This window comes from Montipora capricornis, chromosome 1 (assembly GCF_036669925.1).
Source record: "Montipora capricornis isolate CH-2021 chromosome 1, ASM3666992v2, whole genome shotgun sequence".
NCBI classification, from domain to species: domain Eukaryota; kingdom Metazoa; phylum Cnidaria; class Anthozoa; order Scleractinia; family Acroporidae; genus Montipora; species Montipora capricornis.
In genome coordinates, this window is record NC_090883.1 from 32,050,371 (window position 1) to 32,068,926 (window position 18,556).

The window sequence follows — 18,556 nt, forward strand, 5'->3', positions numbered from 1 at the left end:
ATGACCTATTTTCACCTTCAAATTTCGTAGGCGTGGTCAATATCACAGCAATTGGGAAATCGTTAGAGGTCACAGTTATTCCAAATAGCGACGCCAGGGAAGTTGAAAACAAATATAGCCGATTCTGAAACTTTTTTGTTTCGGATACAAGCGCTTTCTTTGTAAAACCCTTAAACAAATATTTGACTGTAGAGGTTATTTCCTGTGATTTAAAGTGAGGAACCCTTTAAGCAACACGTTATTGAGACTATGCAGTACCTTGCAAAGATCCAGCAAACATGGTGTGAACCGATCTGTGCCAACTTTCTGAAAAACATCATTTGTAGTAACCATATGTTTAGAGGAAAGACACAACAAAGAAAACCACAGCAATGGTGAAAAAAGACCAAAACTGTGTTATTTTAAGCCGGATATGGGTTTACTTGAGTTTCACCATAGCGGTAGAAGTTACACAACAAAGCTGAGTTCCACTATGATTTAACGTATACCCTAACCTCAACACCGGGGACTCCCTGCCTCACTGTCTGTAAATAGTGTGTCAGGGCTAAACAGCAAGAGCTGTGTCACAGGGTCAACGGTTTACCGCCCTGGTCCCAGTTGTTCAAAAGGTGGGCAATGCTATCCGCAGGATAAATCACCATCCAGTGGATAAGTATTGCCAAACCAATTGCGCTATTTATCTGGTGGATAGCATTACTCCCTTTTGAATAACTGAGGCCTGACCTGAGAAGATTCGGAAGTACAAGCATTCGAAGAAGTGATTACAAAAGGAGCACAGTTATTTTAGTTATTCTAAGACTTTGAGCGTTGGTTCGTCCAGAGTTTGAACCCATAGGCTTTCGCATAGTGGTCTGATGTTCAAGAGTCTCAGAATGTTCTGCAACCGATTGAATCAGTTGGTTGGTGCTTCCGGCATTCAGTTTTCGGAATTGAGGGAATAGGAATATTTTTCTTTTCTCTCAACAGCAAAGTGAAAAAAAACAGAATACGGTATATTAAGAATGCGCATTCTTTAGGGATTCCAGTCTCTATGTTTGGCGCGAAACCGTGTGCAGCTCCCCAACTGGTTTTTTTTTTAAGAGTCAGTTCTTGCCTCAGTCTGTGGACATTGAGTAATGGATGCATGCTAAAGTTTCGAGAGGAGGAGCAACTATAGCCTTGCGGGTGTCCTCTGATCTCACACGCAAATAGTATCACGATTCGATGTACACTCAGCTTTCAAACATTGCCATTGCATTTCCTTCAAAGAAGAGAAAACTCGAGACAATAATTGGCTCGCAAAATAGGTGGAATATTATGAGGCGCGCTCGTAATTACCGATTTGAGATGACATTTAAGATCAACAGAATAAAGGAATATAGTTATCCAAAGGAAAACGATTTGTTGGGAGGACATCTTAATGCCAAAGCTAAAAGTAGCCCGGGGTACGACTTGCAACCACCTGCGTCTACCTTGCAGTATTCCTCAAAATGAAGATGTTGAAAACTGTCTTCTGGGGTTTCTGGCGAATACTCCTGTAAATAAAAGTGTTTCCATGAGTGAAGTCTACTGACACATTCTTACAACTGTGGCTAGTGGTGGATATTTACCTCGGCTCCGGAAATATCCACTACTAGCCACCTGCACTGAGGTGAATAGTTGTTATAATATATATTGCATGTAAAACAGTGAGATAATATATGACTCATTTATTCCTGGAACGATCGCAATATTTTCGAGTAGCCAATCAGAATGCACCTTCAACGTTACCCACTGTTTTAGTACATGTATAGAGCGGTTTTCAATTGAGTGTCGAAAGTTATTAGCGAATTGCTTTGGTTTATGATTTCTTCACTCAGTGATTGGTTCAAAGTTCTCGCGCCACTTTTTCAACCAATCAGAAGTGAAACCAAAACCAATCGTGGCTCGCGTGTGCACATTTTCCCGCGCTTTGTGTTGGCTACGTGTAATTACTTCGAGTGTTGATTGGTTTACTGGATTGCCTCCGTCCTTTTTGATTGGGCAAAGTGATTACTTTGGTTTTGGTTTTACGATTTACGACACTCGATTGAAACTCGCTCTATACTAACTGAACAGTTACTATCGAGACATAAAAAATATACTTCACGTTAAATTTTGACTAAGGTTTTTGGACACGCCTTTACTTGGATGCGCTTAGAGTGTGCATATTCACTATTGGATGAGAAACTACTAAATCTTTGCGTACTGTAGGTTGAAACTGTCGGATGGACACTAATCCACAGGATTAAGCTATTCTGTCTTTGAACAGGGGATAGGCCTGGGGAACGTTTCTCCAAAGTCCCGAAACTTTACGGGTCACTTTCGGGTCGGGTGTCACAATTCCCTCTGTATCTCAAGAACGGAGAGGATTTAAGTCGTCAAACTTCACAATCATTTTGCTTTTTGTTACCTTGAAAACATGTTAAAAATAGGCTTTCCAAAACGAGAGGTTTACAGTTTCACAAACGGCTTTTCGGGACTTTCGAGAAACTGGTCCCCGCAGTTTATAATATACACTTAATGTAATTGGTCTCGAGGGAAACAGTAGTTTTGTTTTTCAGAGAGTCCTGATGTTTCCCGAGACGAAGACGAGGGAAACAAAACTAACTATTTTTCCGAGGGACCAGACGCTAAGTGCTTTGTTACATCTTTTGACAGTCACAGCAAAACATCCGGCGCGGGCAACAACTGCAGAATTGTATCCTGGTCGGGGTTCACTTGAATTTGATAAGGGACACGTGACCACGAAAAAACCAATCACAGCACCCGTTTGTTACGTGAAAGTCTATGTATAATAATATTGTTATATACCTAGACTTCCGCTCAACAAAACGAGCACTGTGATTGGTTGATTCTTGGTCAAGTGGCCCTGATCAAATTCAAATGTATCCCGCCGGGATACAATTCCGCAGTTGTTGCCCGCTCTGGATGTTTTGCCGCGATTGTTGCAGGAAAAGTCTAATATATAACAAAGCACTTAATGTCTGGTCCCTTGGGAAACTAGTTAGTTTTGTTTTCTCAAAGACAATTCAAAGCTGTCTTGCAGAGAACATTTTCTGAGGAGGAGCAAGCTTTGAAAATAAATTAAGAGCAAAACATACCTCAGTGTGCGTCAAAATAATGGAAAATGACTCATGATTGATAGCTGTCATGAAGTGGATGATTAGCTGATCCAAAGCTATTTCTGTCTTTCCAAGGTATCTGTAAGCTGTCAACAGCCGCTCATAATTGACAGGATTGAAGTTTTTACAAAGCTTTCCTAATGCCACGTCAAGTTGTTTCTACAAAAAAAACAATCATCAATCCCTCAACACCCTTAGGGCTATGTAACTGACAGCCCTTCTAAAACTTGCTTCACGAATTGGACAAAAATTCATACATTTGTTTACATAATTATGATTAATTATACTGATTTATTGGTAAGGGTTTTGTCAGTTAGATAATGTGCAAGGGTCTGGAGTTGAAGCTATTTAGTTCCATCCTCGGTGACTTTAGCCCCTTATATTTACTGCTAATTCTTTTGATCAAAAAGCTAAATTTATTCTCTAAAGTGTTCTTAAATGTCACCCTCACCTCAATGTCGATCAGTGTCTCTTGGAGATTGGAACTCAGTTCACTATGAACATAAAACAATCAATAATTGTCAATTTTCAGGCCTATTTAGTAAACAATCAAGGAACTGTATTCCCGAAGATATCTGTAATTTTTCTTCTTCTGAATCTTCAATTTTTGACCACCATACATCACGCAGAATTCTCCCTAGTCAAATTAGTGGTTAAAATTATGTTCATTTCCTCTGATTTGTGTTGAAAGTTCACTATTTTGTCTTTCTTTTGTGTCACTATGCAAATTTATTGTGGTAGCACAGGAGTCCAATTTGTGCTCTAAAAGAACTTGTGATGTATCCGTTTGGGATGCATCCTTTTGGGCCGATTTACACGATACGATTTTGTCGCACGCGACAAGCTCACGACAGGTCTACGCCATGACTTACGATTGTCGCAGCGTTTTAAAACAGGTTTTAAAATGCTACGACATTTTTTCTGACGTACACAACAATCGTAAATCATGTCGTGGGCCTGTCGTAAGCCGTTGTCGCATGCGACAGAGTCGTACCGTGTAAATCGGCCCTCAGGGAATTAGGGATCGGTGAGAGCACTCGCCTCCCACCAATGTGGCCTGGGGTTTGATTCCCACACTTGGCGTCAAAAAAATTACGTGGGTTGAGTTTGTTTGTTCTACATGTATAATCTGCAACAAGAGGTTATTCTCTGGGTACTCCGATTTTCCCCTCTCCTCAAAAACCAACATTTTATTTGATTTGCATTAATTTGTTGATTTCAGTTTACAGTGTCCCCAATTAGTGCTACAGTGCTAGAAGACTAGACACTTGAATAAAGTTCCTTTCCTTTCCTTTATCAAGCCCAGTGTCGAAGGCAGTCAGCATAGCACTTCAGTAATGCTTTTTCATTAGTGCTTTGTCCGAGATGCACCAAACGTTGGGGTTGACAAATTAGTCTCTAGTACCTTATACAGCTGTAATGCTTAAATGCTTGTGCAGCTTTCTCGCACTCCAAGCACAAGTTAATAGCACCAGGGTAATCTTCTTCCTGTTGAGAAGAATATAAAAAAAAGTATTTCAAATCTAATGTTTAAAAAACAAGCAGCAGTGTTTTACTGGAGATCTAACCCGAAGGTCATGGGTTCAATTCCCACCCTGGTCAGAGTTTTTCTCTGTCCTTGTGTGGGCCCATTTCCATCGGTACGGCTACACGGCCAACGTTTGTATAAACGTAACCTTTCCTTGTACTTGTACATGTTCGTTGCCGTGACTTTAACATCTTCGGTTCCCGCAGCCTGCTCCCGTCTGACCTTGTGGCTCGGTCGGTGGAGCGGCGGAGATCTAACCCGAAGGGCGTGGGTTCAATTTCCACCCTGGTCAGAGTTTTTCTCTGTCCTTGTGTCTGCCCATTTCCATCGGTAGGGCTAACGCTCACATGGTTCATATGGGATAGAAATCTAGCACTTCACATTACACTCTATTCAGTTAACAGTGTTTTACTGGGTTTAAGAAAGTTAATACAAGGCGAAGCAAAGTGCTTTTAGACCCAATAAAACACGTGCAGCAAGTTCTTTGAACAGCTTAAAAAACAATCCACAAAAAGCATGTCCCTCTGGAGTCCAAACAAAGGTTCAAATTGCGAGAGGAGAACATTACAATACAGGAGGAGCTCAGGAGTCAATGGGTTAACAACCTCTACATCCACTCAAAAACTCCCCTTCAACACATTAATTCCTAGGAGTAAATTTAAATTACAAGATTTTACTCATTCTGACACTAGACGATTTTATTCGTCAGTGGGGTGGTTCAGGAGTCAATGGGTTAACAACCTCTACATCCACTCAAAAACTCCCCTTTAAGGACGGTGCCTATACTAATTCAAAGGTATTTTTGAGCAGTTTTATGAATTTGCTGCAAAAGCAGATCTCAACAAGTGCTATTAAAATCCAAAAAGAAAATTGGGGGTAACCACGCATTTTTCAAAGATAACTAATCAACAATATTAGCAAAAAGCTTTAAAATACAAAGAAATGTATGGTGTTCCTTTCCAAATTAAAGCTTAATTTTCTCTTGGTTACCCCCAATTTTCTCTTTGGATAGCAAGAGCACTTGCTAAGTTCTGCTTTCTTCGCATAAATTTAAACCGCGCGAAAATATCCCTGCATTAGTAAGCACTATTAATAGGAAATCCGAGTATCTAGAGATGCACAGAATGCATGCGCAATTATAACAATAGTAGGCACCGTCCTTAACACATTGACTTCTAGGAGTGAGACTTTATAGGGTTTACTCTATCTGACACCAGACGATTTTTAAACATCAGTGGGTTGGGGTGGGTTGGGGGGGGGGGGGGTTGATACGAGTCAATGGGTTAATACATTTAACACTTTGAAAGAGCTGGGCTCAGGAAAAGAGGGCATCAAACACTAAATGACATATGAACCTGTAAGTCTAGCTCACCTCGAGCATTTCCTTGAGTCTGATATCTGTCCTTTGCTACAAAATATGATGAAGATTAACAAATATTTTTTAATATTGAAATTCCTGACTACTTGCATGCCAAGATTATTATCACTCTTTCAATAAAGTTAATTGCATTCTTCAACAGCATCCACGCCCATTAAAAACCCTGTTAAAAAGGAGGACGTCCATGACAAGATGTTCATTTGTTGTTTAGTACAGTATGTTACCAAAATTGATACTGATGGAATCTCTTCAGTCCAATACCAGGGGGAACCCTTTTGGAGTGACATGATAAATACTGACAACAAACATTGTTTGCACCTACAGGGTTTGTCTATAAAAAGTGTGGTAATGTAGACGTCTGCGGTTTGTGTCATGCTGTAGCCCATGCTCATGCCCTGTGATGCTATATTCTTACCAGTGTTTTAATTGTCCTAAGTGAGTCCAGAACAATTAAGAGATGTTGCTTCTTGCGATGCTTGGCTAAAATTCCTAACCCCCCAACAGACACCCCTCTCTTGGCGCGATCTAGCTGTCTGCAATGACAAGCAAAATGTAAACCCAAGCGTCACTTGTGTCCAAGAGTGCAAGCAAAGAGGTCCATGCTCAATTTTGGTTGTAAACCTGACAGACTTAGTGTTCTCATACAGCTGTAAGTCATTTTCATTTGTAAGAATTAGAGAGCCTTTCAAGTGACCTTGAAAAAGTTTTCACTACGTATTTGGTTTGGCAAGATTAAAGCAAAGCTACTCCTTATTTTCCCCAGGGAAACTCCTAATATGGGCAGTACACAGTTCGATTGCCACATCACATTCCTGCATTTCAAATGGCGTGTAAGTAAAACTTTCCTGAAAGTTCCATGGAGAGATAACATGGTTTGCAAGCGCGTTTGTTTTTGTTTAATAAGTCATTAATTGAATGTTCTGCATTTTTGTTTACGTTCTGTTTTTACGTGTATTTTTCAAGATCATATGAAAGTCGCGCTTAGACTAACGACTACAATACATAACTTATATTATGCATTTGTGCTATTTTCAAGTTAGAGTTTTGGATATTGTTTATGATAATCATTACATCTACCTTGGGAGTAGATATTGAAAACACTTTGTGGTGTTCTGCATTGCCTGTAAGTACTTTCAGATGTCCAGTATGACATGTACATGTAGTGAAACTTGAGTGTTTAACTTCAGACTGTACAGTCATGTACAGTTTTAGTTTGAAAAATGTGAGGTTACCCCTAATTTTCTTTTTGGATTTCAATAACACTTGTTAAGATATACCTTTCCTGCATAATCACAATTCGGGGCAAAAATACCTTTGAATTAGTAGGCACCGTCCTTAATTACTTCTTTGGCCATGTTAAGCACCTCAGACCAGAAACAAGGCATCCCGCTTGTGACGTTAAAGTTGAGAAGAGGGGTAAGAGGCCACTTGGTGGCATAAATTAATCAAAATTAGCAAGCATTGCATTACTGGCAGTCCTGGACATACTAGGGACCTTGAGATCTACAACAGGAACGTCAACAAAAACCTTGTCAAGCAAAAAAAAAAATTGTCGCTATGTGCTAACATTGTTCTCAGAGCTCGAGATTTGGTCATCTTACATTGTAGAATTGCAGGGAACTGAAAAGAAATGTACATGACTGTACAAATTTTCACACCACACATGCAGAGCGATTGTTTTGCTCATTAATAGCCATTTTGGTGGCATTCTCCTTGACGTCTTAATGTTGTAGAATCTTAAGGCCCCTAATGTATCTGCAAGGCCAATCAAATGAGCGTCATAATGTCAGTCGTAGAGGTAACGAAAAATTACCTTCTCCCACGGTCACAAATTGATGATGCAGTATGCAGTGACTCCTGTAAGTCCATCACCCTTTGCAGTTCCTGAAAGATGCCACAAATTTACAAAAGGGGGTCCCCTCAACTAAATTGTCACTTGCTGAACATTCATATCTTTCATCACTTAAAACTTACTGAATATCACTATCACTTTTTGGTCACCACTGTAAAATCCACTTGATGACCGAAAATAGATTGCAATCTTGTCCTTTGGAGTGCATGAGCCGGCATATGGAGTTGAGTGAGGAAATGGTGTGCTTAAGCGTGACACCTCATCAAGAGACACACCAGAGAGACAGTCCATTCATGATGGACCACTCAATTGGTTAAGAGATAGATGTTACACTGTACCTTACTATAGGAAATTAACGCTTCATGAAATTAACGTGAATTGTTAAAATTCACATTAATTTAAGTTGGGCTAATTAGGTGAGCATTATTTTCTGCTACGTTTATTATGTAAGTGCATCTGCATTAATTTCTGTGCTCTTAATTTCCATTATTTTAACCCTAATTTTGAAAACTATTTAGACATTCATGACACCTAAAAAACAATAAAATACAGTGTATGCCACTGATGATGTAAAAAAAACCAAGAAATAACTATAGTTTTCATAAATACTTTCATGTATTTGAGATTAAAAGAATGGTTCTCTTGTAAGAGGCAACCTAGGGCAGTCCTTCTTTCCCCACGTGATAAGATTGTCCATTTCTGCATTATCCCACAGTTGTATTTCCCAGGTACCCTTACCTGAACAAACTGGTTGTGATTATCAAGAACTTTCGTGTATAATGTCTTTGATACCTGTAAATGCAAGTTTGACAATGAAACAAGTTGTTACAGCAATACCTTTGTTTATCTTAATTTCTTTTACAGCTTTACTGAAATAAGTCACAAAACAATCCTGTCTAATGATGCTTTCAAACATCAGTTTCAATATATAGGCATACTGGTATTGGTTTACACACTAGGAATACTAAGGTAAAGGTAAATGGTAAAGGTGAAGGTCCTCGTTTTTAATTAGTTACTGATAAACTTGTGACCCTCAGTGTGCACCTTTTACCCCCCCTCCCCCCCCCCTGTCCATTAATGCTCTATTTTATAGGTATTCACAGCTACAGCTACATGGATTACAGGAAAGTCGAAAAAGAGATCGATGGAATGAGATGGGAATTGATCTGGCGACCTGCAGCTCAGATTTAGCTGCACACTAAATTAAACCCACTGATGAGCTATGCCTGTCTTATACTGGTATGAAAAAGATGTATATACATGTACCAACTTGAAGAAATTTGTCTGACAGAGAGATTGACATGCAGTAAGACTCACAGAAAGACCAACAGAAGGACAGAAAGAATGATGGACCTGATCCAACCAATGGATGGAAAGAAAGAGATTCAGGCTGACACACAGATAAAGTGATGGACAGTCATATAAACAGAAAGTCCAACAGACAATTACCATGATGCATGACTAGATGGGCACACATACCTACTAGGCAGACTGAAAGAATTGGACCGACAGACAAATGCACCAATCAATGGACAGACAAACTGGTGAATGGACAAATGGATGGACAGACATGCATTCAGTCTGACAACTGGACCAATGGATAAAAAGACATACAGACCATTAGCCTGATTAATACAAAGAGTGACTGATTGACCAACCCAAAAAGGATAAAATTATCTGCCAACCTTTCATTTCGATCCATACCTGTGACAGATGTGTCCAGAAATACCCCTACATGTAATCATAGATGCACACAGATTTCAGTAAGCATCACAAAGTGTTCCTGAGCTCTTCCCCCCAACTTCAACATCACTACATCACTCGTGTCACGGAATACAGACAATTAACACCACAAAGTGTCCCCCAAATGCTGCTCTTTAGTATATAAAGATTAACTGCTGCATTTACCCTATTGCCAAAAAAAACCACTACCCATTTACCTTTACCTTATTCTAGAAATACATGTGGTAGCAAAGGCTTTGACTCGAACGATCACTTAAAATTTGTGTTGGCGGATGTCCAAATTGGGTGTGCATTTAATTAGATGTATTTCTGGACATGTTAAAAGTAACCTGTACTTAATAACATCAGAAACCCATAAGGGTTGAAACGTGTAACACAAGTTCACAGCTTCCGAATATTCAGTGCGAACTGATTGGTTGAATGTTTCAGTGCTAAGTACCATATTTGGAAACCCCTTGCTCTTGTTGTTCATGGTACTTAGCAAATTGAATATTCAGAAGCTTGTTTCCCAGCACACAAGGGGCTGTTACAAGTTTCAACCTTATGGGTTTCTGATAATATTATTTAACTGATTACAGAAGGGGCGTAAATACATGTTATTAATTTGATGGTTTAACATACACGCAGATGTTTTGCGAGTTGCGTAGTATTTTTCCGAGCTCTGCAGGCAAAATGGCGTGATCGTGGAATAACAAATACATCTTATCTGATAGTTTAACATTATAATACGCATAGATAGTTTGCAAGTTGTGTATAGTATTCATACAAGCAATGAGCTGACTGTTTGCACAAACAACCATGCCAAGGCGGGAAATGACGTCATCAATATCCTCACTAATGCTCTATTTTATAGGTATTCACAGCTACAGCTACATGGATTACAGGAAAGTCGAAAAAGAGATCGATGGAACGAGATGGGGATTGATCTGGGGACCTGCAGCTCAGATTTAGCTGCACACTAAATTAAACCCACTGATGAGCTATGCCTGTCTTATACTGGTATGAAAAAGATGTATATACATGTACCAACTTGAAGAAATTTGTCTGACAGAGAGATTGACATGCAGTAAGACTCACAGAAAGACCAACAGAAGGACAGAAAGAATGATGGACCTGATCCAACCAATGGATGGAAAGAAAGAGATTCAGGCTGACACACAGATAAAGTGATGGACAGTCATATAAACAGAAAGTCCAACAGACAATTACCATGATGCATGACTAGATGGGCACACATACCTACTAGGCAGACTGAAAGAATTGGACCGACAGACAAATGCACCAATCAATGGACAGACAAACTGGTGAATGGACAAATGGATGGACAGACATGCATTCAGTCTGACAACTGGACCAATGGATAAAAAGACATACAGACCATTAGCCTGATTAATACAAAGAGTGACTGATTGACCAACCCAAAAAGGATAAAATTATCTGCCAACCTTTCATTTCGATCCATACCTGTGACAGATGTGTCCAGAAATACCCCTACATGTAATCATAGATGCACACAGATTTCAGTAAGCATCACAAAGTGTTCCTGAGCTCTTCCCCCCAACTTCAACATCACTACATCACTCGTGTCACGGAATACAGACAATTAACACCACAAAGTGTCCCCCAAATGCTGCTCTTTAGTATATAAAGATTAACTGCTGCATTTACCCTATTGCCAAAAAAAACCACTACCCATTTACCTTTACCTTATTCTAGAAATACATGTGGTAGCAAAGGCTTTGACTCGAACGATCACTTAAAATTTGTGTTGGCGGATGTCCAAATTGGGTGTGCATTTAATTAGATGTATTTCTGGACATGTTAAAAGTAACCTGTACTTAATAACATCAGAAACCCATAAGGGTTGAAACGTGTAACACAAGTTCACAGCTTCCGAATATTCAGTGCGAACTGATTGGTTGAATGTTTCAGTGCTAAGTACCATATTTGGAAACCCCTTGCTCTTGTTGTTCCAAATATGGTACTTAGCAAATTGAATATTCAGAAGCTTGTTTCCCAGCACACAAGGGGCCGTTACACGTTTCAACCCTTATGGGTTTCTGATAATATTATTTAACTGATTACAGAAGGGGCGTAAATACATGTTATTAATTTGATGGTTTAACATACACGCAGATGTTTTGCGAGTTGCGTAGTATTTTTCCGAGCTCTGCAGGCAAAATGGCGTGATCGTGGAATAACAAATACATCTTATCTGATAGTTTAACATTATAATACGCATAGATAGTTTGCAAGTTGTGTATAGTATTCATACAAGCAATGAGCTGACTGTTTGCACAAACAACCATGCCAAGGCGGGAAATGACGTCATCAATATCCTCACTAATGCTCTATTTTATAGGTATTCACAGCTACAGCTACATGGATTACAGGAAAGTCGAAAAAGAGATCGATGGAATGAGATGGGAATTGATCTGGCGACCTGCAGCTCAGATTTAGCTGCACACTAAATTAAACCCACTGATGAGCTATGCCTGTCTTATACTGGTATGAAAAAGATGTATATACATGTACCAACTTGAAGAAATTTGTCTGACAGAGAGATTGACATGCAGTAAGACTCACAGAAAGACCAACAGAAGGACAGAAAGAATGATGGACCTGATCCAACCAATGGATGGAAAGAAAGAGATTCAGGCTGACACACAGATAAAGTGATGGACAGTCATATAAACAGAAAGTCCAACAGACAATTACCATGATGCATGAATAGATGGGCACTGTGACATACCTACTAGGCAGACTGAAAGAATTCGACCGACAGACACATGCACCAATCAATGGACAGACAAACTGGTGAATGGACAAATGGATGGACAGACATGCATTCAGTCTGACAACTGGACCAATGGATAAAAAGACATACAGACCATTAGCCTGATTAATACAAAGAGTGACTGATTGACCAACCCAAAAAGGATAAAATTATCTGCCAACCTTTCCTTTCGATCCATACCTGTGACAGATGTGTCCAGAAATACCCCTACATGTAATCATAGATGCACACAGATTTCAGTAAGCATCACAAAGTGTTCCTGAGCTCTTCCCCCCAACTTCAACATCACTACATCACTCGTGTCACGGAATACAGACAATTAACACCACAAAGTGTCCCCCAAATGCTGCTCTTTAGTATATAAAGATTAACTGCTGCATTTACCCTATTGCCAAAAAAAACCACTACCCATTTACCTTTACCTTATTCTAGAAATACATGTGGTAGCAAAGGCTTTGACTCGAACGATCACTTAAAATTTGTGTTGGCGGATGTCCAAATTGGGTGTGCATTTAATTAGATGTATTTCTGGACATGTTAAAAGTAACCTGTACTTAATAACATCAGAAACCCATAAGGGTTGAAACGTGTAACACAAGTTCACAGCTTCCGAATATTCAGTGCGAACTGATTGGTTGAATGTTTCAGTGCTAAGTACCATATTTGGAAACCCCTTGCTCTTGTTGTTCCAAATATGGTACTTAGCAAATTGAATATTCAGAAGCTTGTTTCCCAGCACACAAGGGGCCGTTACACGTTTCAACCCTTATGGGTTTCTGATAATATTATTTAACTGATTACAGAAGGGGCGTAAATACATGTTATTAATTTGATGGTTTAACATACACGCAGATGTTTTGCGAGTTGCGTAGTATTTTTCCGAGCTCTGCAGGCAAAATGGCGTGATCGTGGAATAACAAATACATCTTATCTGATAGTTTAACATTATAATACGCATAGATAGTTTGCAAGTTGTGTATAGTATTCATACAAGCAATGAGCTGACTGTTTGCACAAACAACCATGCCAAGGCGGGAAATGACGTCATCAATATCCTCACTAGTGAGGATATAGAAAATACATGTACGCCACTCGAGTCCCAGATGTTAAGTTTTGTATGAATTTTGTGTGTGGTGTATTTTCCCGTGAAACAATCAGGACTGTCTACATAATAAAGAATGATTTTACTATGTCTACTGTCAGACGATTTTACTCACAATGAGGGTTGCTTCAGGGATGAACATTTGAATTAACGCTTTAATCCCTAAGGGGGCCCCTTGGTAGGTAAAATGGTTTGTACTGGATTTTGTCTACAAGCTTCAGGGAGTATTCAAAGAATTTTTAGTTTTAAGGTTTCCCCAATAGTCAAATTTAGGCTCAATTTTTTAAATGTCTCTTTAACTTAGTATGACGCAATCTTGACAATTTTCACCCAAGCAAACATTCAAGGAGTTTTCAAGCAGTTTTCCACAAAAGTCTTTTTTTCCAAGGGCTTTTCAAGCGCTCTTGAAGTCCAAATTTAAATTCAAGGACTTCAAGTAGTAGCATGAAGCCTGCGTAAAATCGTCTGGCTTTAGACAAAGTAAAATCTCTAAGTGGCCAAATACATGTATCATCCTTTAAAATATTAATAATTTGAAATTAATTATTAAATTTTATTAGCATCTTACTGCTTGAAGCTGTCTCCGAAGGCTGTCGCGATACTCATCAAGTTCATCAAGGTCAAGAGCTTCTGGAAGTTGCTATTTTAAACAAGACATGCAAATCTTAACTTAACAATTCAATGTACACGTATCATATTTCAGAAACCAAGGTTGTATTTGCTGCATTATTATGTAAACACCGGGTCTTGAAGGAGGTACAGTGTAACTGGGCACCCTATTAAGGGCATATTTACACAATGTGATTTTTGGCGCATGTGAAAAACTTAACAACAGGTCTACAACATAACTTACGATTTTTCGCAGAGTTTTAAAACATGTTTTAAAATTCTACATTTTTTCGGACATACACAACAATCGTGAAGGAACTGTAGGACTGATACAGTATCAAGCTTGTCGCATGTGTCAAAATTGTACATGTACCATGTAAATCTCAGGCCCTAAAGAAGACAAGGTTAGCAAGAAAGTACTCTATCACCAAACACACCTGTAGAAGACCATGGTGTGGATGTGGAGTAGAACCTTGTAGAATAATAATACACAGGCAAACTCATACATGTACTGTAAGTTCAGAAAATCCATCTCGGCCTAATGAAAATGTTCTGCTTGCTTAAACCAAGGAGGCAAAGCACGACACAAATGTTGGGATGCCCCACTTTAACCCTCTTTAGCTGTGCCTTGTGGAGCCATTATATGACAGTGACATAAGGGCAAATTACATGTACATTTGCACCATACTGACAAAAAGAATCAGCTAGTATCATTTACATAAAAAATTAATGAGTACTCTCTTACAGTACACCTTTTTCAAAAATAATCAGACTTTCTTTAGCTCAAAAGTAGGCTTCTTTTGGTCACTCACTTTCACATGATTGAGCCATTGTGCAGGGTTTTTGATAGCTTTTCAAAGTCCCGGATGTGACAATGAAAGTACTGGACATAGTTATTTTCTGTTGTAAGATTTGCAATTGCCTTGGGCAGAGACCCTCAAGGAGGTCTGGGTCCCCTATAAATTACATGAAACTCTGCATTCTTTAGATTGCAGAAAAAAATTTAAAGAAAACGAAACTAATCGCGTGAATGGAAAAAATGCCAAAATATTTATTATAATAATTTCTTCCGTTTAGTACGCAAAATGTTAATAAGGCAAAGGATTGATTGCGCATGATTGTCTTAAAAGAAGCCAACAAATCTACCAATATTGTACCAGATGTGAAGTTCTGGTTAATAACAACCCAACAAAACGTCTGGACTCCAGCCGTAAACGAAAGCCCTGATTCCTCTGGGTAATTTCAAAAGAATGTTAGCCATGTAATGCCCACCTCTGTGTTTGTGACAGTACTTACATGAAGTTCATGATCACTTGAATCAAATGAAGAACCACTAAAATAAATATCCTTTATTTCTCCAAGAACCTAAAAGAGCACAGTTTGATAAATTTAATAACGACACAAATACAAAATTTTGGAAGTTGAATTGATAATTAGTAGAAATCAGTGACGAACAAAAAACAGAATGACAGAAATTAATTTAAAGCAAAATTTGCAAATTGATGCCCTTCAAACTAACCTCCTCATCTGAACGTGGGTCCTCTTGGAATTCCTGAACATCATCCTAAAATAGGGTTATGGTTATGGTCTAGGATTTATATAATTTATATGTATTGCACATAACAAAAAGCTTCATGACGGTTTACAGTTCTCAAAACCTCTAGGTTGAGATCAGAAGTCGGCCTGTAAGGTGCCTCTGGCTGCTCAGTCCAATTTTATTATTTTAATCTCGTCCACCCACCCAGCCCACACACGTATGTGAAGGGAGGACTGAGACCACTAGCGAGTGCTAATATTTTCCAATAATACTAAGACATTAATTTTATTGCAGTTTCAGTTATTTCAGAGCTACAGCTCGTTTAACCATGTAGTTTTCTCTCCCTTTAGCACACACACAAAAAAATAGTCATTCTCAAGACTGTCACAGTCCTTTACGATTCCTGGGGATCCAGATAAGATACTGCTGCCTATATAGTTGGTTGTGCATCAGATTACAGTGTGGAAAGAGGTGGCTTCAAGTTCTTGCTGCACTAAAACTCATTGGAAGGTCTTAAAATATCTGAGGAAGATTAGTGCTGCTCTTGTGATAACATCTTGAAAATGGTTTACTAGTTTGATAGACCAAGTCCTCTCAGATAAGGACCACACACCATTGACCCCATCAGCACTGTCTTGAAATTCTCCCACATAATCTGGGAGACTCCAGATTTCGGACCAAATCTCCTGACCTCAAGATTACCATCTGAAATCTCCTGATTAATCCCCGAATTTTGTCATTTCTATTAAGAATCGACTTTCACAACAATAAAGTTTCAAATAATTTGTGTTTCTTGAGTTAATTTTTTAACATTTCATTTGATAATGACAAAAATTTGAATGTTTATTTTCCTCATAAACTCTTGCAAGTGTATTGACTGATTGTAATTTGAGCAATAATGCTCACGTGATTAGTCTGATATAAACCAATCAAATCAAATGTTGCAATGCCAATGACATCGTTTACGCATTTTTTGACTTTTCCCTGGCTTGTGGGATGGTGACTACTTTCTTTTTGTGTAAAAGACAATATGATGTCATCAGAAATGATTTAACAAGTGTGATATGATGCCATCTATCATTCCATCCCTATCACTTTTCAATATTTGACAAGTTTGGGAGTTGACAGCCCTGCACCATTTGTTCCCACGCACTCCTCAAAAAGAGCCCAGAGAAACGTTTGTGGCTGTGTGGTCTGTCACAATTTCTATACCAAGGGCTTGGTAATGTACCAGTTGTACAGTATAGGGGCATCTAGGACTCTGATCTTTCAGATGTCCTTCTTCCTTTTGCCAAGCAACTACTGTAGTATTGTATGTGCATTTTTTGCCTTATCAGCATAAGCCCTTTTTTTTCTAATCTATCAGTCAAAAAATTAGTAGCACTTGAATACTGAAAGTGCATTACATAATGAACTGTCTCAGAAACTTTACCTGATAACTAATGAGTCACGCTTTGAAAATTCAATATTTTACAAAGAATGTATAGGCTCAGTGCTTTTGCCACCCAAGAATTTATCATTATCATATGGCCTGTAGGGCCGTGCGCTTTTACTGTAAAACTATCGGGAAAATGGCTGTATGAGTGCCATATGCACATACTGCTCAGCGCAATGCAATTTTAGAGGATTTCGTCGCTTTTTAAAATCCAAGTTATTTACAGCCAGAAAAGGAAATGCAAACAATTTTCTGTGCAAATTTTTGTTACTTGTTTTGTCCAAACTTCATATTCTGAGTGCTCAATTGAATATTGTAAAGAGCCCATAATGATAAAATGCTTATTGACTGAGTTAAGGTCGGGCCGGACAGGAAAATATTTGGCCCTCGGTCATGGAGCACGGACCTCACTGCGCTCAGTCCATACACCATGAATTCAGGCCAAATATTTTCCCGTCCGGCCCTCCCACTCAGTCAATAAGTTCATAGTTTTTGATGGCTAATAAGTAGCTCCTTATCAAAATTGGAAATTTAACTATGTTTAACAGATTCTTTTAAGTTTTGAAGCGAATTTGTAAATAGCAAGATGCCTTCTCTCAGCTAACTCATATGTTAATGAGACAAAATGTAAACAGTGATAACAGCAGAGATTTATAGGCAGCATCAAAGAGCAGCTACATTATTTAGAACAAAATAATAAGCAGTAAACTTTGCGCTTTTACTTCGTGTAGAAGACTCACATGACGTAAAACAATAGAACAAAAATCGTGAAACAATACCCATTCAGAATTTCAAATCCCTAAAGATCCCTAAAGCTTTTGTTACGTCATGTGTGTCTTCTACACGAAGTAAAAGCCACACTTTGTTATGCACAATATCCACAGTGTGCGCATGCAACTGCTCCTCTGTTTGTTTCCTCTGATAATAAAGTAACTAATTCATGGATTTTCTTCTAGCTCAAAATAGTCGAGTGGGCTGAAACCAAATTTACAGTTCTACGGAAAGATTTTGAAATTTGTCAAAATAGAATTTTGACAACAGAACACTGAACAATTTTATAAGAATCATCAATAACATAACCATTTGCAATTCTGTTACGCACTACAGGAAGCTTTTGCAATGTTTTTCACATTAAGATATTTAAACTACAGCTTAATTAAAAGTTATATGGTTAAATATTGGTACAGTGCATGTACATGAATAGGAAACAATATTGTTTTCCTGAACTGTACGTAGGAGATCCATTAAAGATGTACCTACGAACCTTGTAAACAACTTCTGAAAGGTTTTCTGAGGGTTCTGTCTCCAAGGAGTCCTTCTGCAAACGCTGTTAACAAGAAACCAAAGAGAAATTTTCCATTCAAGGCGATCAGCTGGAACTTTGTGATATCGAGTGAAAATAATTGGGCATACTCTGACATCATCAACGAGTGCTCAAAGCTGATATTTTTTT

The 18,556-nt window shown here is 38.7% G+C and overlaps 1 protein-coding gene across 2 annotated transcripts in view; it reads right to left on the minus strand.

Annotated features, from left to right (window-relative positions):
- LOC138038882 (syndetin-like) overlaps nucleotides 1-18,556 on the minus strand; it is a 77,648-nt gene that overhangs the window by 26,465 nt on the left and 32,627 nt on the right. For both annotated transcript variants that reach the window (XM_068884970.1, XM_068884964.1), the window contains 13 exons: nucleotides 18,368-18,430; nucleotides 15,651-15,695; nucleotides 15,428-15,496; nucleotides 14,091-14,162; nucleotides 8,619-8,672; nucleotides 7,842-7,912; nucleotides 6,444-6,561; nucleotides 6,023-6,058; nucleotides 4,528-4,610; nucleotides 3,574-3,616; nucleotides 3,102-3,281; nucleotides 1,452-1,514; nucleotides 259-306 (listed from right to left, as the gene is read on the minus strand). In XM_068884970.1, coding sequence (XP_068741071.1) covers nucleotides 259-306; nucleotides 1,452-1,514; nucleotides 3,102-3,281; nucleotides 3,574-3,616; nucleotides 4,528-4,610; nucleotides 6,023-6,058; nucleotides 6,444-6,561; nucleotides 7,842-7,912; nucleotides 8,619-8,672; nucleotides 14,091-14,162; nucleotides 15,428-15,496; nucleotides 15,651-15,695; nucleotides 18,368-18,430 — 945 coding nt within the window. The remainder of the gene's footprint in view (nucleotides 1-258; nucleotides 307-1,451; nucleotides 1,515-3,101; nucleotides 3,282-3,573; nucleotides 3,617-4,527; nucleotides 4,611-6,022; nucleotides 6,059-6,443; nucleotides 6,562-7,841; nucleotides 7,913-8,618; nucleotides 8,673-14,090; nucleotides 14,163-15,427; nucleotides 15,497-15,650; nucleotides 15,696-18,367; nucleotides 18,431-18,556) is intronic.